This window comes from Achroia grisella, unplaced genomic scaffold, assembly GCF_030625045.1.
Source record: "Achroia grisella isolate CSIRO2021 unplaced genomic scaffold, CSIRO_AGI_Agris_v1 utg841, whole genome shotgun sequence".
NCBI classification, from domain to species: Eukaryota; Metazoa; Arthropoda; class Insecta; order Lepidoptera; family Pyralidae; genus Achroia; species Achroia grisella.
The window spans coordinates 2108090-2131241 of record NW_026713039.1 but is presented as its reverse complement, the minus strand read 5'-3'; the positions used below and the strand labels follow the sequence as shown (position 1 = coordinate 2131241).

Sequence of the window (23152 nt, the reverse complement as noted above, 5' to 3'; positions counted from 1 at the left end):
GGCGCTGTGAAAATTGTCCAGGGCCATTACTATTAAAATCTCTGCTTGTCATATTGCATATGGTATTAAAATTACTTATACTTCACCTTCATGACTGTGGATTCGACCCTCGTTACACAAGTTAAATTAAATTCTAATCTTCTTTAAATAAAACTCGTAACCACAGAGACTTGTGTATCCTTTACACACTCTTCTCAATCAAATTCGACCCTTCCTCTTCTACCTATTTGAAGGATAGATCATCATTCGAATCATCAGAGACTCCACGTATACTCCGTTCTGTTCATAACCTCCTTTTCTCGACTCCTCATAATTCAAACTTTAAATATATCCAACTCGTTTACAGTCATGTCAATTAATATTTAGAATGCAATACTGTGGACCTCCGACGAGCACCGAGTAAGCTCATATTTTAAAGGGAACTTTTTAATTACCTGTTTTGTCAGTTTCATATTTGAAAGGAAATTTTAGTCGTCAGAATGAGCTTTAACTTTTTACCATTGAGTTAAGTAGGACTTTCAACTATATATAGGTTTAGTATTTTTGTTTACTTTTTGTGAATATTTTAAACATAAATTAAATATATTATAAATAGGTTGGCGCTTGGTCTTATCTCATGTAATGGTAAATGATGGCAAAACCAAGAATGTAGCCCTTACCCAGAAGAAATCTATTTACCATAGACTTGAAGAATCCGGAGTTGTATTCCTCCGGGAATACGATAGGCGGAAGTGTGTTCCACTCTTTGGCAGTGCGTATTAGAAAAGACGATGAGAACCGCTCAGTGCGAATGTGTGGAATTTCCACGACGTACGGATGAAGTCCTAATGTTCGTCGTGTAGTTCGGTGATAAAAAGAGGAAGGTCAAGATCAAATTATGCAGGTCCTATGCGCACTATCCTATAAATTTATATATAATTTCATTATATATGTAGGTACATAGATATAGTTTTTAAGTTAGCTTGTAGATAATGACATGCTCACCTTTTGTGCACGTCATATTGTTCAAAAAGTAAAAATTAAATTTTTAAATTTCATTTCAGTTAATCTCGTATACCTAGAAAACATTGTTATTACCTACTAGATGTAGGTTAAGACAAACTTCCTATTAAAAATTATAGTTTAACAAAAGTCAGTAGGGTGAAATTTGTAGCTCATCCCATAAAAATCCCTACTGACTTTACGACAAATAGAAATAGAAATAGAAATATAAATAATATTTATTCAAACAAACTTAATATAAGCACTTTTGAATAGTCAAGTTTTTTTTATTCTACCGCTTATTCGGAATGCAAATTCATCACAAGAATAATAATGAGAAACTTGTGTGTTGCTCTTTTAAATAAATATTGCTTTACTTATATTTAATTAACAACAAGGATTAGGCATGCGACAATCAACATAGAAACCGAATAACCGAATAACCGATAAACTCTGTTCAATCAGATAACTTTGTCAGCGCTGTTGTTCAAAATGTTTACTTTAATATCTGAAGAATTCTAGAATTTTTTACTAACTGCCTATCTTTTATTATTATACACAGTGTGAAGTTTACTACTCACTAAATAATCGCTTGAACGATACACGTGTATGCTGTTGTCATATATTGTTTGAATGTAATGTTATCATTAGTATATACATACAGCTAAATTAATTTTATAAAGAATGGCAGTATTGTCTTTTGCCAATTGTATTCAACTTGATCTCTGGGTCGAATTCAATAAAAATTTACTTTCGGAAGTGACTAAAATGTCACATACAGATTAAGGCGGAAACCAGTTTGCACCGTACAAAAAAACTATTTTTTTTTATTGCATAAATTATTACTAGTCAAGTATATGTGGTCAAAACGACTAGATGGAACGAACTAAAAAGACTAATAGAACGACTAGTTGCGACTAGATGGCGTTGCGAGAATTGTTTGGAGATATTTTTGTCATTCTTCAAGCGAAACTCATCTTATAAAAATAAGCTGCTTGGCTGTTGAAATAGATAAGACTGAAGTACTACCTTTTTCTAGCAGAGTATATGTCGATGAAAATTTACCAGATAAATATTTTTCGGTAAGCATTTTAGCACACTTGTAGTTAATTATGCACGTAGTAAATAATTCTTAATTACTTGACATTATAGCATATGTATTACTTTACATGTTAATTACATTAATATCAGTAACACTTGTGCTAAGTCTATGTAAAGACTCGTTTATTGTTCACTAGACAAAAGTAATTAATTCCAAACAGTTGATATGAATCTACAATTATTTTTTTATGTAAACCTTATAATGTATATTGAAGCGTCTAAAATACTAGCTGTAATCCCTAGTCCTTCAATCAGCCATCAAGTGGTGTTTCGTCCTTTAATTCTAGAATTAGTAGCGCGTGGTCATGAAGTTGTTGTTATCACCCCAAATCCTATGTACCCAACAGGAGGAGGTCCTGCGAACCTAACAGAAATCGATGTTGGTCAACGTAATCAAACACTTACTAATTCTAAAAAGGGAAAACCTTCTATAGTAAATACATACGCTGATATTAGAATTAGTACAACATACGCGATAACATTATTCACTGATGCATTTTTTAAACAATTAAATGTAGACGGCGTGAAAAAGCTAATTGAAGATAAAGATGTTAAGTTTGATTTGCTGATAGTTGAAGCATGGTTTAGACCAACGTTGGCGTTTACTCATAAGTTTAAAGCACCTGTAATAAGAATTGGTTCTGCGGGATGTTTCTTTTCAGAATATCAGGTCACTGTTGGCTTTGGACATCCTTTATATCACCCGTCAAATTTGTGTTCGCAGTGTGCAAATTTAGAAAATCTTTCAGTCATGGAGAAGATTTATGAAGTTTATAATCAATTTGTCATAAATAATTTTTTTGATTCGAGAGTAGAAGTGGAAAATGAAGTAATGAGGAGATATTTCGGTGCTGATATGCCAAGTTTGGATGATTTAAGTGATAATGTAGACCTGCTTATAAATAACATACATCACATTTGGGAATTCAATCGTCCAACATCTTTGAACGTAGTTCATGTTGGTGGTATACATCTCAAGAGTGAATGCACGTTGCCAGAGGTAGGTTTTAATCCATTTTCTTAAATCTTTTTGTATATCCTCCTCTACCATGACAGTTTAACCAAGTGAGTAATCAGTTAAAGTGAGTAATCAGTGAATAATAAGTAAAAAATTTAATTAGTTTACAGCCTATCTGATGGTAAGTGGTAATATCAATGTACGGACTCGGTGGTTTACGATCATTTACACATACATTACGATCGATGTACGGTCTCGATTTAGCATACAGCTCCGATGGCCTCGGTTTAGTTCTGAGTAGTATTAGGGTCTGTATTAATACGGTGTTTTCTATGTACTATACATATGTATTTACAATTGTCTAGTGCTCTGTTATGAGCTCTGCTCTGCTTAATTTGGGACTAGATAGCGCTCTATGGTTTGTCCTAATATTTAATATAATATTTTTTGCTCCCTTTTCACAGCTTTTGCTGGTTTTACTTATCATCTGTTGGACGATATGGATAGTGATAGAAAGTCACAACTTGCTTAATTGCGCGAAAATGTCGTGTATCACTTTGACATTGTTATAATTTTAGAACTTAAAACAATATTTGGATTCCTCCAATAATGGAGTGGTGTACATCAGCTTCGGTACAAATGTACTTACATCAGGATTTAGTTCACAAATATTGGACGCAATGGTTAGCGTCGCATCTAAGCTGCCACTCGACGTGTTATGGAAATGGGATGATGATGAAATGCCCGGACGACCTAGAAACATCAAGATATCGAAGTGGCTACCACAGGAATGTCTCTTAAGTAAGATTTTGTTGTTATTTTTGATGCAGTTACGATAGTTTTAGGTATAACATGAATATTTTTAGACAGACAAAGTGACGTCCTACGTGATACTTAATAAGAATAATTTTAGCTGTATATCTATATACATATCTATGTGTGTTAAAATAGTTGTTTTATGAAGAAAGTATTAGATAAGAATGATTGTAATAGTAACGGAAGGTTAAAAAAGAGATTGATGGACTGTGCGATAGATGATATGAAAATAAAGGGAGGAAATAAGGAAAATGAACGAAGGAAGGAGCAGATGATGATGTAATAATAGTCTTTTTCGACTAGAGGTTTTGCGTGCACAATGCTAGAAGTGTTTATTAATTTTACTATTGTTTTAGAACATCCGAAAATCAAGTTGTTCATAACCCAAGGGGGGTTGCAGTCTACGGAGGAGGCCATAGTTGCAGGCGTACCCCTTGTTGGTATCCCCTTGAAAGTAGATCAATTTGGAAACGTAGAAAATTACGTGCGTCACAAAATTGGAGTAAAACTTTTACTGCACAATTTTAGTGAAGAAACTTTCCGAGATGCAATTTATACAGTATTAAATGATAATAGGTTAGTTTGTTTTCATAATAATTATAATCTTCTACCAGTTTTGCTGTAAACAGATTGGCAATCAGCCTAATGGTGACATATCGTGTATGTACAGGAACAGCACTATGGATATCATGTAGTGATGCTCTTACTTTATTCCGTTTCACTGTCATATCCTTATTTTTATGAAATAAGAATGGAAAGAAGTTGGTAGACCACCTGATGGTAAGCGCTAACCATCATGTTAAGCATGTGATATCACACATATATTGCCATTGCAGAAGACTAACATGTCATGCATCTTCTCCAGTAATTTCACAGCCTAATCTGCAGCCTACAACTGAAACGCAGTTTACAAAGAAAGTTGCTTGGCGGCTGAAATAGGTGGATTGAGGTACCCTTTTTTGTATCCAGGGGACCTGATTTCATATTCATCCAATTATTCACGTCAGACCTTCTTCGTGATTTCCCCTTCCATCCAGGAACCATCGAGACAAATTCCTCGTAACGTTACGCTCGTATCAAAGCGTAAATCATTATCGTGGGTAACCATTACATCATCACCATTATCATCAATTTAAAAAAGAATGCCCATCGCTTGGTGTCCAATATATGACAAGTTTAGCCCGTCTCTCTAAGGGCCTCTAACTAAGGACCGACCAACCTTTCAGAGCGCTTCTTAGTCAATGATCGATCCACCATTTAGAGGACATCCTGGCCAATGACCGGCCTATTCCAACAAATTGTCATTTATTTCCAGCTACCGCCAGAACGTGGAACGTTTGCGCACGCTGATCGAGCTGGATGGCGGTCGGAGTGCGGCGCGTGCTGCGCGGTGGGTGGAGCACGTGGCGCGGCACGGAGGCTCGCACCTGCACGCGCCCGCCGCCCGCCTGCACGCCGCAGTCTACCACCACCTCCAGCTGTTGGCGGAGCTCGCTGCCGCCGCACTGTTCGCCTGCTTTATTGCCTATACAGTCTTGAAGATCCTCTTTAGACTCATTTTGAAAACTATGAAAAGAAGGATTATTAAATGAAATGATTAAGTAGCGTAGGGAATGGTAACACAGAAAATTGTTGCTTTTCACGTACGCTCTTTAAGGTACGAGTAGTCTATCACCCAGGAAATAGAATAGAATAGAATAGAAAATCATTTATTCAAATAAACTTAATTTAAGCACGTTTTTTTTCAAGTCAACATTTTTTTAAATCTACCGCTTATTCGGAAAGCTGTCTCATCACAAGAAGAATAAGCAAGAAACTTGTGTGTTGCTCTTTTAAACAATCCTTGTAAGTTCACATTTTACAAGTCGAAACGTGTGAATACAAACTACCAACCAGCACTAATTTATTTAGGCTCAAATATAAAAACACAATAAGATTAAATCAGTCTAGTGATAAGAGCAGACCAGTCCCTACAAGCAGCACTCGGTCACGAGTATGACGGATGAGCCAGCCATCACTGCGCTCGACCATATTTTAGGGAGCCCAATGACCCGGCCCACCACGCCGCCACATGTCTGGACATTTTAGTGAGCGTGACAACTCATTCCACTCGACCACGTCACAGCTACAAAAATTACTATATGGTAGTTACAGTATTCGCATTTTACATGAGGATGCATGCGGCAATCAATACAAAAGCCGCTACGCTATGATATATCAAGAAAGCAGTATGAAAATAAATTATAACTTTGTCCGCAAATAAACTTATACTTGCTATATATTGCTATCATCTATAAATTCATCTATCCTATAATAGGCTTTTTTACATAACATTTGTTTAATATAAAATTTGAATTGCCTGTCTGTCAGATTTAGCGTAGATTCTGGCAGTTTATTATAGAATCTTACGCAATTACCATAAAATGAATTACTAACTTTGTGTAAACGGCATTTAGGTAAAATTAACTTATTTTTATTGCGTAAGTTTCTACTTGTACAGTCTTTAAGTTTCTTGAAATAAGAAAGAAAGAAAAACATTTATTGACAACCATTATTGATATAAATATACATTTACACATTTAACATTGGTACATTTTACATTTTTACATATATGTGTATATCTATGTACACATACACACACACCCCCACATATACATATATATACATACACATACATACATACGTAGAACAATTACAAAAAAAAAAATAACGAGCATGTAAATATAGACAAAGAATGAAAAAGACCGTGCGCGCCGCCAGCTCGCGCATTCCGGCACCCTTCGACCCTGTAGCCTTATCCTCAAGTCTTAGCTCTTATTTTTTTTTAAATTAGTTATTATTGCAAAATAGCTTACCATAGACCATAGAGCAACTCTAATTTTAAAGTTATTGATAACGTATAAATCGTAAACGTGTTATTGGAAAATAAAATCTCTGGAAACTTATTAATATTACAATTGCGAAAATTTGTTATTATGGATGCATGTTTGTTAGTCTTTCACGCAAAAAGTACTAAATGTATTTTGATGAAGTTTATAGTAATATAGCATATACTTAGAATAACATAGGCTAAAAATATCAACCGAGTGAAGCCGCGGACAGAGCTAATAGAAAGTGAAGTTACATGAAACACGCGCTATCAAGCGCGAAAGAGTGAACACAAAAAATAGTAAAATGCAGTACCTCATGATCTTTGAAGCTATTGGATATAACTAACTATTGTTAGGGTTCGCATGGATATTTTCGAAAAATCTGATATTTAATATTAAAAGAAGGTAGTTTCATTATTACTCGGTATCGTTAAACTAGTTGCATATAACCCCCACTCATATCTTCTCTGTATAAAAGGGAGGGTTTTTGTAAGCCGCGGCATTCGGTCTTGGAGCACAGGATGTGCTGGTTGTATTTTAATTGCTAAAGTGAATTGTGTTAGAGACATAGTTAAATTAATGTTATATAGTCGTTATTTTATTATAATACATACTTTTACTAGTACATAGAGTTCGTATACCTAACACTATCCATCTAGATTAAGAAGACCTAGCCTGGCCAGCATCAGAAACAAATCAATGAAATGGCACCTCACGGCATGTGAGGTTGTGAACCTTGTGTTCTAATACCTTACCTTACCTTACCTTATGCCCGTAACACCACAGAATAGCTGGAAAGGCTGATTACAGATGATAAAGAAATAATATATAGTATAGCGAGTTAATTGTAATTTTATTATTAACTAGCTGCACCCGCGACGTTGTCCGCGTGGAATTTATATTATTTTTCTAAAATAAAAGTAGCATAAGTTACTCATTACATTAACTACCTGCCAAAAAGTCCCGTCAAAATCGGTCTAGCCATTTCAGGATTTGCCGGAACAAACAGACAGACAGACAAAAATTGTAAAAAAAAATATTTTGGTGTACGTACCGTATTTGTATTCATATGCATGTAGTAAAAAACGGTTATTTCAATATTACAAACAGACACTCCAATTTTATTTATATGTATAGATGTTATAGCTTATAGATTAAATTATATTTATAAATATCATCTGTCTGTCTCGTTTTCACGCCAAAACTATTGTACCAATTTAAATAAAATTTGGTACGCAGATAGTCTAAACTCCGAGGAAGGACATAGGCTACTCTTTAATCCGAAATAAGGGTTGTAAGGGGTTGAAAATGGAGGTGCAAAGTTATCTTATGCGGTTGAATCATATAAATGTGTTGTACGTCATTTGTATAGGCAGCGCACATAGGAAGTTATTATTGTCAATTTGTTGTCTCCTAAAAATTAAAATGTATAAACATTTGCTCTGCAATTTTATTTAATAAATACTTAAATATAATCCTGGTACAGCCTATAACTGTGACTCCGCTCTTCGACAAGAACGTAAGAATAATTTTAAGAATTAAAACTACATATTATAATAACAATTTTGTCGATATTTATGAATTACATTTCCTAGGAAGAAACAACACCTACCGTTCCATCCAAGCTATTCAGAGTTGGCATACGCATTTTTTCTGGTCGGAAGAGCCAGAGATATGGTTCGCTCAAGTAAAGGGACAGTTTGCAATTTCGAATATCACATCCGATTTAATAAAATTTAATTATGTTATTGGGTTTGTTTATTAAATACCTTACTAATATTATGAAGGTGAAAGTAACTCTGTCTGTCTCATTTACATGCCAAAACTACTAAACCTATTTAAATGAAATTTGGTTCATAGATAGTTTAGACCCTGAGAAGAGATATAGGATACTTTTTAATGCGAAAAATGGTTGTAAGGGGTTGAAAGAGGAGATGAAAGGTTGTATAGAAGTATCGTCATTTTTTAATCTTATATTGTTAGCTATTGCTTAAATATAAATAAAGAAAAAAGGGTTACAAGGGGAGTCGAAAGGTTGAATAGAAGTATTTTTATTTTTACAACTAGAAGTTGTAAAAATAACAATACTTCTATTCTAATAGTTGAAACTTATAGATAAATAAAGAAAAATAGTTGTAAGGGGTTGAAAGAGTAGATGAAAGGTTGTATAGAAGTATCGTCACTTTTTAAAGTAGAAGCTTGAATCTTATATTGTTGGTTATTGCTTAAATATAAATAAAAAAAAATGGGTTGAAAGGGTTAAAAGGGGAGTTGAAAGGTTGAATAGAAGTATTTTTATTTTTACAACTAGAAGTTTGAAACTTATTTTTAGGCTGTTGATAAACTATAAATAAAGAAAGGGTTGTATGGGGTTGAAACGGGAAATTTAAGGTTTGAAGTCGGAAGGATCGTCATTTTTAAAGCTAGAAGTCTGAATCTTATTTTGATTAAATATAAACAAAAAAATTGTCTGGAAGTATCGTCACTTTCAAAGCAAGAACGATGAAACTTTTTTACTGGGTTAGATTACTAAATATTTTTTCATTATTCGTTCAATGTCACTATTTTACGCGGACGAAGTCGCGGGAATAGCAAGTAAATATATAATGGAAGAATATAATTAAATGAGTCATACAAATATATGGTTTATTGAATTTCAACCGCGGAAGTGTCAGTCTGCAAACTGTGTAAATACCTACGACTGGATGTTATTGTATTTACATTATAATGTATTACTATGACATCACTATGTCAGCACAGTATGTATATATGATCAAATTTAGTGTTGCCAATTTACTGTGTTCAATTTACGGTTTATTTATATTTTAATTTCAAAATATATATATATATACATATATTATAAAAAATTAAAATATAAATAAATTGAAATTTTTTATTTATATTTTAAATAAAAAATTTCAAATTAAAAACTCAATACGCTGCTTTAAAACTAACCAGGACGTGCCAGGACAGTACAAAAAGTAGGACTTGTCCGGGGAAAACAGTAAATTGGCAACACTAAATTTGATCATAGTACATACTGTGGTGACGGTGACATAGTGATGTCTATATATATATATACATAATATATATACTCGTGAACGGGTACTGCTTGTGGGGACTGACCCCACAAGCAGCACCCGTTCACAAGTATGACGAATGAGCCAGCCATCATTGCACTCAACCATATTAGACATATCGCGCTCACGCAGCAACGGTAGTTGTAGAGTGGAGAATTTAGTAATTTTTGCGACCAAATGTGCGACGATAATGTCCCTGAATAATTGACACAACGCCATCTAGTTCCAAGCGAAGCAGTTCTCTCAATGCTTGCGAGTGTTACTCCCAACAATTAGAAACTTTATAGTATCACTAGGTGTTCGAAGAATCTAAATCTTTTTTATTAAATAATTAAAATTTCTAAAATATGGTATTTCCTATAACATTAGGTATCTGCAAGTAATAATCTACTGAAAATCGTCGTTTCAGAGATTAGCAAGGACAAACAGGCAGACACGTATTATTACAATTATTTTTTGACGTAAATACCTACCGTATGTACATGTTACAAATTTAGTGATCAGTTGTTAATTTGAAATTACACGCAGACACTTTTATTTGATAACGACCTCGGTGGTCTAGCATACCGCTTTACGTCCGATGGTCGCAGGTTCGATTCCTGGCACGGCACAAACATTTGTATTCGTGAGTATGATTGTTTGTATCGGTCTGGGTGTTTTCTATGTTTAATATAAAAAAATATTACCTATGTACTTGTATCAGTTATCTAGTACCCGTAACTAGATGGCGCTGTGTGAATTGTCGTGAGATTATTATTTTATTTATTTGTATAGATTATGCACTTTAGATTTCTGGAAAATCAATTTCATTTACATTAAGCTTTCTTTTGTTTATGTTCACCCAATATCAGCTTCCTACCTGCTTCTTCTTTATCCCATTTATTTGGGGTCGGTGTAATATGTTTTATGTTCATAATAGATATGAACATAAAATATACCCACCTACCCTAACCTAAATCCAACTTTATTTATATGTAGGTATAGATGTGAAAATAAGGATGTTTGTTACGCTTTCACGCAAAAATTACTGAACCTATCATCATGAAATTTTGTACACATGTTCTTGGCGTTATTGGAATGAACCTAGGATATTTATTAAAAAAATCATATATTTTTGATTCAATGTGAACGAAGCCGCGGCTAAAAGCTACTTAACAATATATTCTGTTAAAATTTCCCATCAATTCCTTCAGTACTTTTACGTAAAATATTAACAGATAAACATACATACAGACAGTTTTTGCCTAGTTAGTATTTAACACAATTTTATTATTATTAGGTACATGTAAAGATAAACCTTCTAATGGGACTATTCAAAAGTGCTTGTATTGAGTTTATTTGAATAGATATTATTTTTATTTCTATTTCTACATTTTTAATTTCATGGTAAAAAAGACAATTTATAAGTCAGTGGCCTGTAGACTAACTTGTTGTATCTATATACTTATATTTTTTAAATATATATTAAACATTAAACTTGATGTGCCTGTTTGAAATTTCAAATTAATATCACTAAATGCATGTAAAAGTATATAATACGGTATTTACATCAAAAAGAATAATTAAAAAGAATTGCAGTCTGTTTGTTCTTGATAATCTCTGAAACGGGTGGACCGATTTTGATGGGACTTTCAATCGCAGACAGCTAATGTTATTTTAAAAGAAATATTTATAGGTAGTGTAAGGTATATATAAAAGAGTTCCATGCCGATGAAATCGCGAGTAACAGCTTTAACAATAATATCTCTGGACCGTGCCATCTAGTCCCAAGGTAAGCATAGCTTGTGTTATGGGTACTAGACAACTGATAGAAATATTTAAATATATTTTTTGTAAAGATATCTGTTTTATTTAGTATAAAACACCCTGCCGCTGTCTGTACGTCACATCTTTTAAATAACATAACGGATTTGAATGTTGTTCTCAGTAATAGATAGAGTAATTCAAAAGGAAGGTTTATATATATAATAAATGCGTGCGATTTGTATTTATAATATACGTACAAAACACCCAGAGTCATACAAACAATCATACTCATGAAAATAAATGTTTGTATCGTGCGAGGACTCGAACCCGCGATCATTGGAATTATGGCGATGTGCTAAATCGCTAGACCATAGAAGCCGTGTCGCAATGTAGATAAATCGTAATTTAAAGGATTTTGTACTTAAAGTATCCAACAAATTATTTATTATTAAATGTGAAATTATTTATTATTTATATGAAAATATAGTGGAGTTTGTGGATCCTACACTATAATGATATAAAATAGAAAGCGAAGAACTATTTTTTTTTTATTAAATTAAATAAATAAATAAAAGGCTAATCAACTTAAACAGGGAAAGGACTCCTTCATTTATCAAATGATTTCGTATTTATTTAAGAATATTCTTTCAGATTAATTTTTTAGAAATTTCATCAGAATCCGTTGAGTATTTAAAAAGAAATTAAATAAGTAACTCAATTGAGTTTCTTGCCAGTTCTTCTCAATTAGATCTAGATATAGACTGAACTGGACGATAGGAAAATATAATTTACAAAAAATTGCGTTCATAAGGGACTAAAATATTCTACATGAACAATAGATGTTTGAATTTTAAATTAAAATAACATGAATCTAGTATCAATAACATAAGTTTAGCTTGGGATGAGATGGCGCTGTGTGAATAGTCTAATATTAATATTATTAAATCTATATTTAGTGCATGATAAACCACTTATTATGATATTTATATCCACAGAAGGTCACGCCAAACTGTTGTACAAAATAGTGTGACGTTAATAAAAACCACTTGTTTCTACCCAGACTTTCATTCCACGTGTAAAATTTGGAAAGTGTACACTTTAAGAAAAGATGGATATAAAAACGGTGATCTTCAATTTAGTAATCATTGTATCTATTGAAGCCTTTAGAATACTTGCTGTGTTCCCAACGCCATCGATCAGTCATCAGGTGGTATTTCGTCCGTTGGTACAAGAACTAGTGACCCGTGGCCATGAAGTCGTTGTTATCACTACAGACCCTATGTACCCTACAGGAGGAGGTCCTGAAAACTTAACAGAAATAGACGTTGGAGACACTTATGAACTCCTGAAAGATGTAGGCGAAACAAGACTTACAGTAGTAAATGAGTATGTTAATATTAGAACGAGCATAGAAACAGCTATACCAATGCTTTCAAATGTATTTTATGAACAATTGAAGAATGATGCTGTGAAGAGAATCATTGAAGATAAGAATGTTACATTTGATTTGTTGATAATTGAAGCGTGGTTACGACCAGTATTAGCTTTCACTCATAGATTTAAAGTCCCTGTAATTAGATTTGGTTCTACCGGTTCTGTGTTGTCAGAGTATGAAGTTATGGGTAGTGTTAAACATCCGTTGTATTACCCATCAAATTTGTGTTCCCGATGTGCAAATATAGAGAATTTGACGTTTCTTGAGAAGCTATATGAAATATACAATGATATTTATATATCTAATGTGTTCAATGGTGCTGTAAAACATGAGAATGAAGTTATGAGGAGTTTTTTCGGTGCTGATATGCCAAGTTTGGATGATTTAAGTGATAATGTAGATCTGCTAATCAGCAATGTACATCGAAATTGGGAATTCAATCGTCCAATGCCGATTAGTGTTGTTCAAGTTGGTGGAATACATCTCAAGAGTGAATGCACGTTACCAGAGGTAGGTTTAATTAATTTCTTTTCAAAAAACGAATAATTTTACTTAAATTATAAACGCGAAAGTTTGTGAGTAAAGAAGTAACAAGTAAAAAGTAAACAAATATGCTTTTGTCCCATTCGGTGTCGAGACCCTTGGTCCGTGGCGTCCTAGCGCTATAAGACTTTTTAAGGAAATAACAAAAAGGTTAGTCGACATGACAGAAGACCGAAGAGCTGGCAGCTACCTTGGACAAAGAAGTAGTCTAGCTATTCAAAGAGAGAACGCTGCCAGTATCTTCGGAACGTTGCCTAAAGGGACCCCTTTTAATAATATATTTTAGTTATTATATTATATTTTTTAAGCTTATTAATTTTAGGTTCTTAGTTATACAATTAAGTTATGTAAATAAATAATGAGTAACAGACATTCATCTAACCGTATAGATGAATGTCTGTTACTCTTTCACGCAAAAACTACTAATACTCCTAAATATCAAGTGTGATGCAGGCGAACTTGCGCGAGGCAGCTAATCCCACCATGTAGTCCCAAGTTAAACAGAGCTTTTGGGGTACTAGACAACTGATATAAATATTGTTTTTTTAATACATAGAAAACATCCACAAGCTGGGGGGAAGGGGACGTGGTGCCCCTGGAAACCATCATGATAAATTCCTGCTGAATTTGTTACGATGGACTAACTGACCTGACCTCATGCTTATTTTATCATCCCCCACTGGTGCCCAGCGTCCCACCGTTCGCCATCGACAGGGAATTCATCCCCACACGCTGGAACCTAAGTGGTTCCGAACAGTGCGGTTTCAGAGGAGTTTCCTCCCGCGTACACTTAGATTGTGGAATGAACTTCCTGCCGAGGTTTTCCCACGAGACTACAGCATGGGATTTTTTAAGAAGAGTATATTAAGGTTTCTTAAGAGTCGGCAATGCGCAAGTGATACCCCTGGTGTTTCAGGCGTTCATAGTCTACGGTAACCATTTACCATCAGATGGGTCGTATGCTTGATTACCACCATCGTAGTATAAAAAAAATACAAATGTTTGCACCATGCGAGTGATAGAATCCACGACCATCGAAAGTGAAGCGGTGTTCTAAACAGCTAGACCAGTGAAAGAATTTATACACATTTTTGTTATGGTGTCGGCCAATTTCGAAATACATATCCAGGCCATGGTTAACACTAACGATCTTGTAACCCATCCGTTTGTTTGTCAAGCGGAGTAGGTACATAAAATGAGTACATTCCGTAATGTTTATATTTGTAGGTGTATACAATTGCTACATTTAGATCTGTATGTATATGTCTGTCAGACTAACTATACTAATGTTAGTAATAATAATATATTAATATAGTAGTGCTCTAGTCTATTCTTGCGCCTTTCTTCTATCTTCTACCACTTTCTGTCTTCTCTCCTCTGCTCAAAAGTTGTCTGGAAGAGATTGCTTACGCAATAAGAGCGCCTTTTGTACCTTATTACTCTGTTTATGTTCTTTCTAATTCTGGTCCAATAAAGAGTAAATAAATAAATAAAAATTATAAAGCTGAAGAATTTGTTTGTTTGTTTGAACGCGCTAATCTCAGGAATTACTGATTCGAATTGAAAAAAATATTTTTGTGTTGGATAGTCCATTTGTCGAGGAAGGTTTTAAACTGTATAACATTACGCTACGACCAATAGAAGCAAAGCATCAGGGGAAAATGTTGCAAAAACGGGGGAAATATTTGAGGGCTTCTAAAGATAATCGCGATAGTGTTTTTGATCACGCGAAGTCGCGGGCACAGCTAGTACATAATATATATATGGTGTTGGGCCACACAAAATTTTTGGTTGTTTTGTTTGTAACACTTTATTGTACAGTAACTATCTTTAAAATAGCAGCAAATAGATACACTTAAGAAATAAGTTGGCGAAACAAAGGTGGTCTTATCCCAAATAAGGTATTTTTTACAATCAACCTTTGAACGACTTAGCATTAAAAAATACTGTATGTATTTTTTAATTAAATTATTACTTCAAATTTTTATCCATTTACATCATCTGCTTCTTCCTTATCCCATTTATTTGTGGTCGGCGTAATATGTTTTTCGCTTCCATTCATCCCTGTTCGCAGTCATATCATTATTTACTCCCTTTCTTACCATATCATCTTTCATACAGTCCATCCATCTCTTTTTCGGCCTTCCTCTGCCCTTATAACCATCCACATTCATATGTAACACCTTTCATATATTTATATGTAAAATTTTCATCCTTTTACAATCAACCCTTTTTATAGCGATTTTGTGACCACGTAGGTGGCAAACAAGCATACGGCCCATCTGATGGTAAACTGTTACCGTAGCCTATAGACGCCTGAAACATCAGGACTGTTACCAGCGTATTGCCGACCCTTAAGAAACCTTAATATACCGATTACTGTGTGTCTGTCACGCCAAAACTACTAAACCAATTTAAATTAAATTTGGTACACAGATAGTCTAGACCCTTATTGTAGGCTATGGTAATCGTTTACCATCAGATAGGCCATACGCTTTTTTTGTACCTTAGTGTTAGAAAAATACAATAAAAAAAATAAAGTGTTATATTTTTTTTTAATTTCAGGATTTACAAAAATATTTAGATTCTTCTATCAATGGGGTAGTATATATTAGTTTTGGTACTAATGTAGTGATTTCGGCACTCAGCAATGATAAGCTGGAGGCGATGATTAGCGTGCTATCTCAGCTGCCTTACGACGTTTTATGGAAGTGGGACAAAGACGAAATGCCTGGGAGGCCTAAGAACATCAAGATATCGAAGTGGCTCCCGCAGGAATGTCTGCTGAGTAAGATATAATTTATTTATTTATATCTATAACTAGTTTTTACCCGCAGCTTCGCTCGCATAACTTTATTACTGACTGCTAGATGGTGCTGAAGTAGAAAAATGTTGATATATATATATATCCTATGTTCAACCTAATACCTCCAAGAATATGTGTGTGAATATGCCCGGGCGCGCGCAGGGCCCGGTTGAATGCGCGATATTGTGTGTTTGAGGTCGTCGTCTTCGCCGGCGAGGACGGTGTTGTGTGTGTGTGTAAAAGTGTGGTCGGGGTGGTTGCGTGAAAGCGTAACAACCATCCCTACTTTCACATTTATATTATTTGTAAGGATTGAGATAAGAAAGGGGAAATGTCGTTACTTTACTCGTGAACGAGTGCTGCTTGTAGGGACTGGTCTACTCTTATCACTACGACTGATTTAATCTTATTGCGTATTTGTACTTGGCCTTAATAAATTAGTTCTAGTTCGTAGTTTCTATTCACATGTTTCGATTTAAAAAATGTGAACTTACAAGAATTATTTAAAAGAGCAACACACAAGTTTCTTGCTCGTTCTTCTTGTGATGAGACAGCTTTCTGAATGAACGGTAGATTAAAAAAAATGTTATGACTATTCAAAAGTGCTTAAATTAAGTTTTAAAGCACTGAATAAAATATTTTCTTTCTTATTTGAATAAAGCTTTTTCTATTCTATTCCATTCTATTTTTGTAAAACAATACTTTAAAAATATTTTATTTAAAAAATTCATATCTGTAAAAATATTATCAGAAAAGATTATAGAAAGTTGAATTTACATTTCTATCTAGACAAATATATGAGATATGGATTTTTGAAACAGTTTTTTGGGTCTGGTATAAAGTTGGGTTTTTCAAGGTTTTCAAGGTTCCCTTTCTTCCGTTAATATATTCAAAATTATGTATTAAGTAATGAGTAGGTACCTAGTAGATCCAGTAGATGAAGTATTTTAAACTAGATGTGTCCGCGGTTTCACCCGCGTTTAATTTCAATAAAAAAATATGGCCTATGTGTTATTCTGATGCATGAGCTACATTACTATAAAGTTTCACCAAAATCCGTTCAGTAGTTTTTGCGTGAAAGAGTAACAAACTAGCTGTGCCTGCGTTGAATTTCAATTTATAAATTTCATTTCATTCATACCCACATACTTTCGCATTTATAATATTTATAAGATAGAAAGTAAGCTACTTATACTATGTTGGTAATATGTTTAATATAATCTAGCATTTTGTTTATCTGCCTTCACGAATTTTCTGTAAGTATCGCCTTTTTCTATCACTAAGTTCTTTGTCATCCAGATGAAACATAAAAGTGAAATTTCACGGTAGGTACCTTAGTACCTACCGCCAACTGGAGATAATAAGGTCTCACTTTAGCCCTTAAATGGACGTGGAATTATAAGGTACTAGAGGAAAGGCCAGAATTATCAGCTTAGTCAGAAATAGGAGAGCATGAGTCTTGGATTGGAATTTCCTCCTTTTCTTGCCATATCATCTTTTACACATCTCTCTGTTGGCTTTCTCCTGCCCATAAGGTCGTCAAGCAACCATCCACAATTCATATATAATACTCTCTTTAAAGTATTTTTTTTTATTGTGAACTTAAGTACTCATTCATCAGTAATGAGAGTGTTAAATCTGCATTTGTTTTAGGACATCCAAAAATCAAATTGTTCTTGACCCAAGGAGGGTTGCAGTCGACGGAGGAGGCCATAGCTGCAGGCGTACCCCTTGTTGGGATGCCAATAATGGCTGATCAATTTGGAAATACACAAAATTACGTCCGTCACAAAATAGGGGTGAAACTACTATTCGATGACTTGACTGAAGAAAATTTTCGAAATGCACTTTATACAGTGTTAAATGATGAAAGGTTTGTTACTTTATGTCTTTTTATGTCTTACTTTCTTATTTTATATTAGCTTTTGCCTGCGGCTTCGCCCGCGTTATTTTATCCCCTTAGCGGTGTAATTTATCAAAATCCTTTCTTAGGGGATACCTACGTCATAGTAGCTTTATGCATGCAAAGTCTCAGTCTGATCAGTTTAAAATTGACAAAGTTTCATATAAACTTTCATCTCCTATTTCATCCCTTTGGGGAGAGAATTAATCAAAATCCTTTCTTAGCGGATGACTACGTCATAACATCTACCTGCATGCCAAATTTCATCTCGATCCGTCCAGTGGTTTGGGCTGTGCGTTGATAGATCACTATGTCAGTCACCTTTGAGTTATATATATTTAGATAATGCCTACCTAACTTTTACCATTGCACTGTTTGAAATACATATCATTCATTCGCTGTCCCAAACAGCTTAGGTTTAAGTGTGTGACGCTGAAACCTAAGCTATCTCGGACAGTGCGGTTTCTGAGGAGATCTCACTCGTACACTAAGATTGTGGAATTTCTCGAGAGACTACAGCATGGGGTTTTTCAAAAAGGATATATTTACCTTCCTTGTTTTTCATGAGTCCATTGGCTATGGTAACACCCTTTACCATCAGATGAGGCGTCTACTTGATTGCCACCTTCGTAGTTTAGAATGCCATCTGCACTTGCCCTCATCATCGTCCGGTAAAGCTGTAAAGAATAACAGCGACTGCATTAAAATAGTGAGAAAAAAATGGACTAATGAAGAAACTGCACCTTAATTTTTCATTTATCGAAATTCTTTCCAACATATTTTAAAATTTTCTATGTTTAGGTGTCTAAACTTGATTGATTAGGCATAGAGGGTGTTTAGCTAACTCTATTTCCCGCTCCCAGTTACCGCCAGAACGTGGAGCGTCTGCGCACGCTGATCGAGCTGGATGGCGGTCGGACCGCGGCGCGTGCTGCGCGGTGGGTGGAGCACGTGGTGCGGCACGGAGGCTCGCACCTGCGCGCGCCCGCCGCCCGCCTGCACGCTGCAGTCTACCACCAGCTCCACCTGCTGGCGGAGCTCGCAGCCGCCGTTATCCTCGCCGCGTTCGTCCTCTACCAAGCCACTAAGTTTCTTGTAAGATTCGTTTGGAGAATATTTACCATGAAAGTCATAATTCATGTAACTAAAAAAGATTAAATAGTTGTCTTAATATGATGTTTGATTTTTTTACCGCAGTGGTGAAAATTAACATATCTGTGTGACGGTAAACGGTTACCGTAACCTCTCTAGGTACTATCAACAACAGCGACATCTGTTGTTCGCCAATAGCATGATATAGGAAGCAACCACATAAGATTTTTTGTTAATTTAGAATTGTCTTGTCTTTTTTTTTAATGGGATATTTCGTCATGGCGCCCGCCTTTTCCAGTACTCCTACCAGCTAAACCCCATTATGTTCTCCTCTCGCTACTAGCGCCAGAGTCACAGGATCGAAGACGCTGTCCATCGTGACCCTGGCAGTACAGGCTCTAAAGCTCACTTCTTAAAAGGCGCGCCTACACCTTGCCCCACCTTCTTGGGTGATGGCAGAAGCCCCTGCGTCTACCGCTGAGAGGTTCTGGATTGGTGGCAACAGGCCTTGAGACTCGGCGTCCATCGCCTCAGTTTCCTCCTCCAGCGCCTTTACGCAACTCCATCGCGAGCTGTACTTCTTATGTCCACGGCGTGATTTGCTGGACGTCGACGACGTAAGGTACTCAAGGGACTATTTTGTTAAGGATCAGGCTCCGCTGTTGTCGATAGTACCATTAATATACCAGGGGTGTCACGTCATTGAAATATTTTTTGTAAATGTATATAATATAAAAAAATATATCTACACACAAATATAACTCATAATTTTTTAAAATTCCATCTGCTGTATTCGTCAGAGAAAACCTAGGAAGATAATTAATTATTAGAATTAAGAAAACTTTTCAAAGGGAGGGAAGATAACTGGAAAAAATTATAATATAAAAAAAAATTACGTTCATAAGCGGCTAAAATGAATAAATGATTTTTGGTTTCATTTGATTTGATTTGATTCTGAAACCGCAATATTCGTGACCACATGAGGTGTAAGGGATTTCCGATTTTTTTTCACCCCCTTCTAATACTATTCACCGTAATTGACTTTTACAACTGTATGCGCATACGTTTAGAGGGCACTTTAAACCTACGGAAGGACTTTAGTTATGACGCCGTTATCGGTTAAACTTCAGACCATTGTAATTTTGATCACCATATGAATGGAACATTTCCGCTACACAATATAGTCGGGGTCATTGTCTTCCCCGGAGCGGACGGTGTTGTGTATTACAAAATTAAAAAAAAGTTAACTCTAGCTAGCTACCATCAGTTTTCTAATAATACGACTCCTAATCTGTCCATTTTTTCAGATCACGTCCATACCACAGATAACCAGAGTCGTCGAACTTATTACTTTTACGTCGGGGGTTCATATTTTCGAGAAAATTTATATTTTATTTAACATTAAACATAGAGAGCTATAGTGATGTCGAATTTAATATATGCGACTATAAATTATTCATATATATTATTATGCAGTATACTATAAATTATTTTGCAGTCATTATACTTTGGTGGCTTTATCGTACATTATGTAAATAAACTTGTTTCGAGGTACAACCGTGCGATAAGACACAGACAATTAAATATTCATTAAAATACATCAAAGAAAAATTGTTATATATATTATTTAATCCTTTATTTATTAAAGGAATACTAAGCCTAACTATACATATGTTGAATTGTTATAAAAAACACGATAAGCCACTGACAGGCTTTCACAATTAACAACAGATTAATTGTGTTAAATTCAACATCACTACATATAAAGGCAAAACAAATCGAGATTATAAAGTTAGGAAAGAACAATAGTAGAGTGACAAGTAACGAATTTTTATATGTATAGATATACTAGCTTTTGCCCGCGGTTTCGCTCGCGTTTATTTATCCCCTTAGGGGTGGAATTCATCAAAATCTTTTCTTAGGGGATGCCTACGTCATAGTAGCTTTATGCATGCAAAGTCTCAGCCCGATCGGTTTAAAATTAACAAAGTTTCATCCCCTATTTTATCTCCATGGAGGTAGAATTATTCAAAATCCTTCCTTAGCGGATGCCTATACGTTATAACATCTACCTGTATGCCAAACACAGGACAGATAGATCTCAATGAAGATTGATATGATGATATTTATCACGATGATGGAGTAGCTAGGATAATTATAGTTTTAAAAGAGCAGACTAAAATGTCTGCTGATTAGAAGTCTCTATTAAAAATAATATTATTATTAAAATGATAACACAACGCCATCTAGTGTCAAGCTCAGCAAAACTTAAGATATGTAATAGAAAAAATCTTTATTCAAATAAACTCAATACGAGCACTTTTGAATAGTCATATTTTTTATTCTACCATTCATTTGGAAAGCAGATTCTTCACAAGAAGAATAAGCAAGAAAATTGTGTACTTCTCTTTTGAATAGATTTTTTTATATGAATAATTACACAATAACAAGTGAGAGGCATGCGATAATCAACATAGAACAAACGCACTCATTCTTAGAGCAATCAGAGAATATTGTATGGGTAGTAGACATCTGATAAAAATACTTAAATACGTTTCTTTTGTAAATACTTACATAATAATATAATAGATAACACTCAGATTACAATCATACTCATGAATACATATGTTTGCATCGTGCGAGGAATCGAATCCGCGACCGTCGGAAGTAATGCAGTATACAGTAGGTATTAGGCCTCCGAAATCGTCTGGTAGGAAATATATAAATAATTTATGTGATATGGCTGTGTTTTAGAGATAGCCAGCTTTGCCTCATTATTTAAGTTTATATACTGAATTTTAAATTAAAGGTATTGTTTTTATATATGTACAAATAAATGTATGTGAAAATGTCGCAATAAAACTGAACAGTTTTATTGAAGCATTTTCAAAGAAAACAGTTTATTTGGTAATCCATTTGTGTTTCTTTTTATTATAATATATATTTTATAACAACATTTCTACGTTATATATGTAAATAAATTTATTTCTGTAATAAAGAATAGCCATTTATAACAATATTGTTGGTAACGAATTGGTGCTTATTTTTATCTAATTAAAATTGTGGGAAGTGATAACAGTTGTATTATACATGTATAGCATGAAAGACATCACATTATCATGTCCGTGAAAACATTCAGGAGTTGCCATTCCAAAGGACTGAATCTGCCTCTGTGTCATCATGTAATTTCGCAGCATAATCTGCACCCTACAACCGAAACAGTTTACAAAGCAAGCTACTTGGCTGCAATAGGTGACTGAGGTACCAACGCTGACGAGTTTTTATACCTCTGGTAAAATAGACTGTGGATAAATCTATAAGCCTATAATTGTGTCAAAACACCAATAAACTGACATGTTTTTGTATGAAATAATTAATGAATTACATATTACTATATATAAACTTATATTAACTATATATTACTATATACTACTCTTCTCAATACGACTGATTTAATCTTATTGTGTTTTTATATTTGAGCCTATTAAATTAGTGCTGGTTGGTTGTTTGTATTCACACGTTTCGACTTGTAAATGTGAACTCACAAGGATTATTTAAAGTTCTTCTTGTGATGAGACAACTTTTCGAATAAGCGGTAGATTAAAAGTCATTTACTTTTAATCTACCGCTTATTCGATATTATATATATGACCATTGAAAAGTGCTTAAATGAAGTTTATTTGAATAAATGATTTTCTATTCTATTCTATTTTTTAGCGTAATAACTACATTGCGAAACTTAACATATTATGTTTTTAATGGGATAAGTACACAACTCAAGAAAACAAGCAAGTTTCACGAGTAATATCCAACTTCTAAAT

At 34.4% G+C, this 23152-nt stretch overlaps 2 protein-coding genes across 2 annotated transcripts; both read left to right on the top strand.

Annotated features, from left to right (window-relative positions):
- Nucleotides 1–2284: 2284 nt before the first annotated feature.
- Nucleotides 2285–5448, top strand: LOC131852211 (UDP-glucosyltransferase 2-like). Its single transcript, XM_059202853.1, has 4 exons — nt 2285–3082; nt 3619–3841; nt 4213–4432; nt 5172–5448. The coding sequence occupies exons 1-4, from the start codon at nt 2285–2287 to the stop codon at nt 5446–5448; spliced, it is 1518 nt and encodes a 505-aa protein (XP_059058836.1).
- Nucleotides 5449–12660: 7212 nt separating this feature from the next.
- On the top strand, nt 12661–19812 carry LOC131852210 (UDP-glycosyltransferase UGT5-like). The gene is made up of 5 exons (XM_059202852.1): nt 12661–13497; nt 16096–16318; nt 17990–18209; nt 19103–19379; nt 19675–19812. Exons 1-5 carry the CDS (start codon nt 12661–12663, stop codon nt 19810–19812), a joined length of 1695 nt encoding a protein of 564 aa, XP_059058835.1.
- The last annotated feature ends 3340 nt before the right edge of the window (nt 19813–23152 follow it).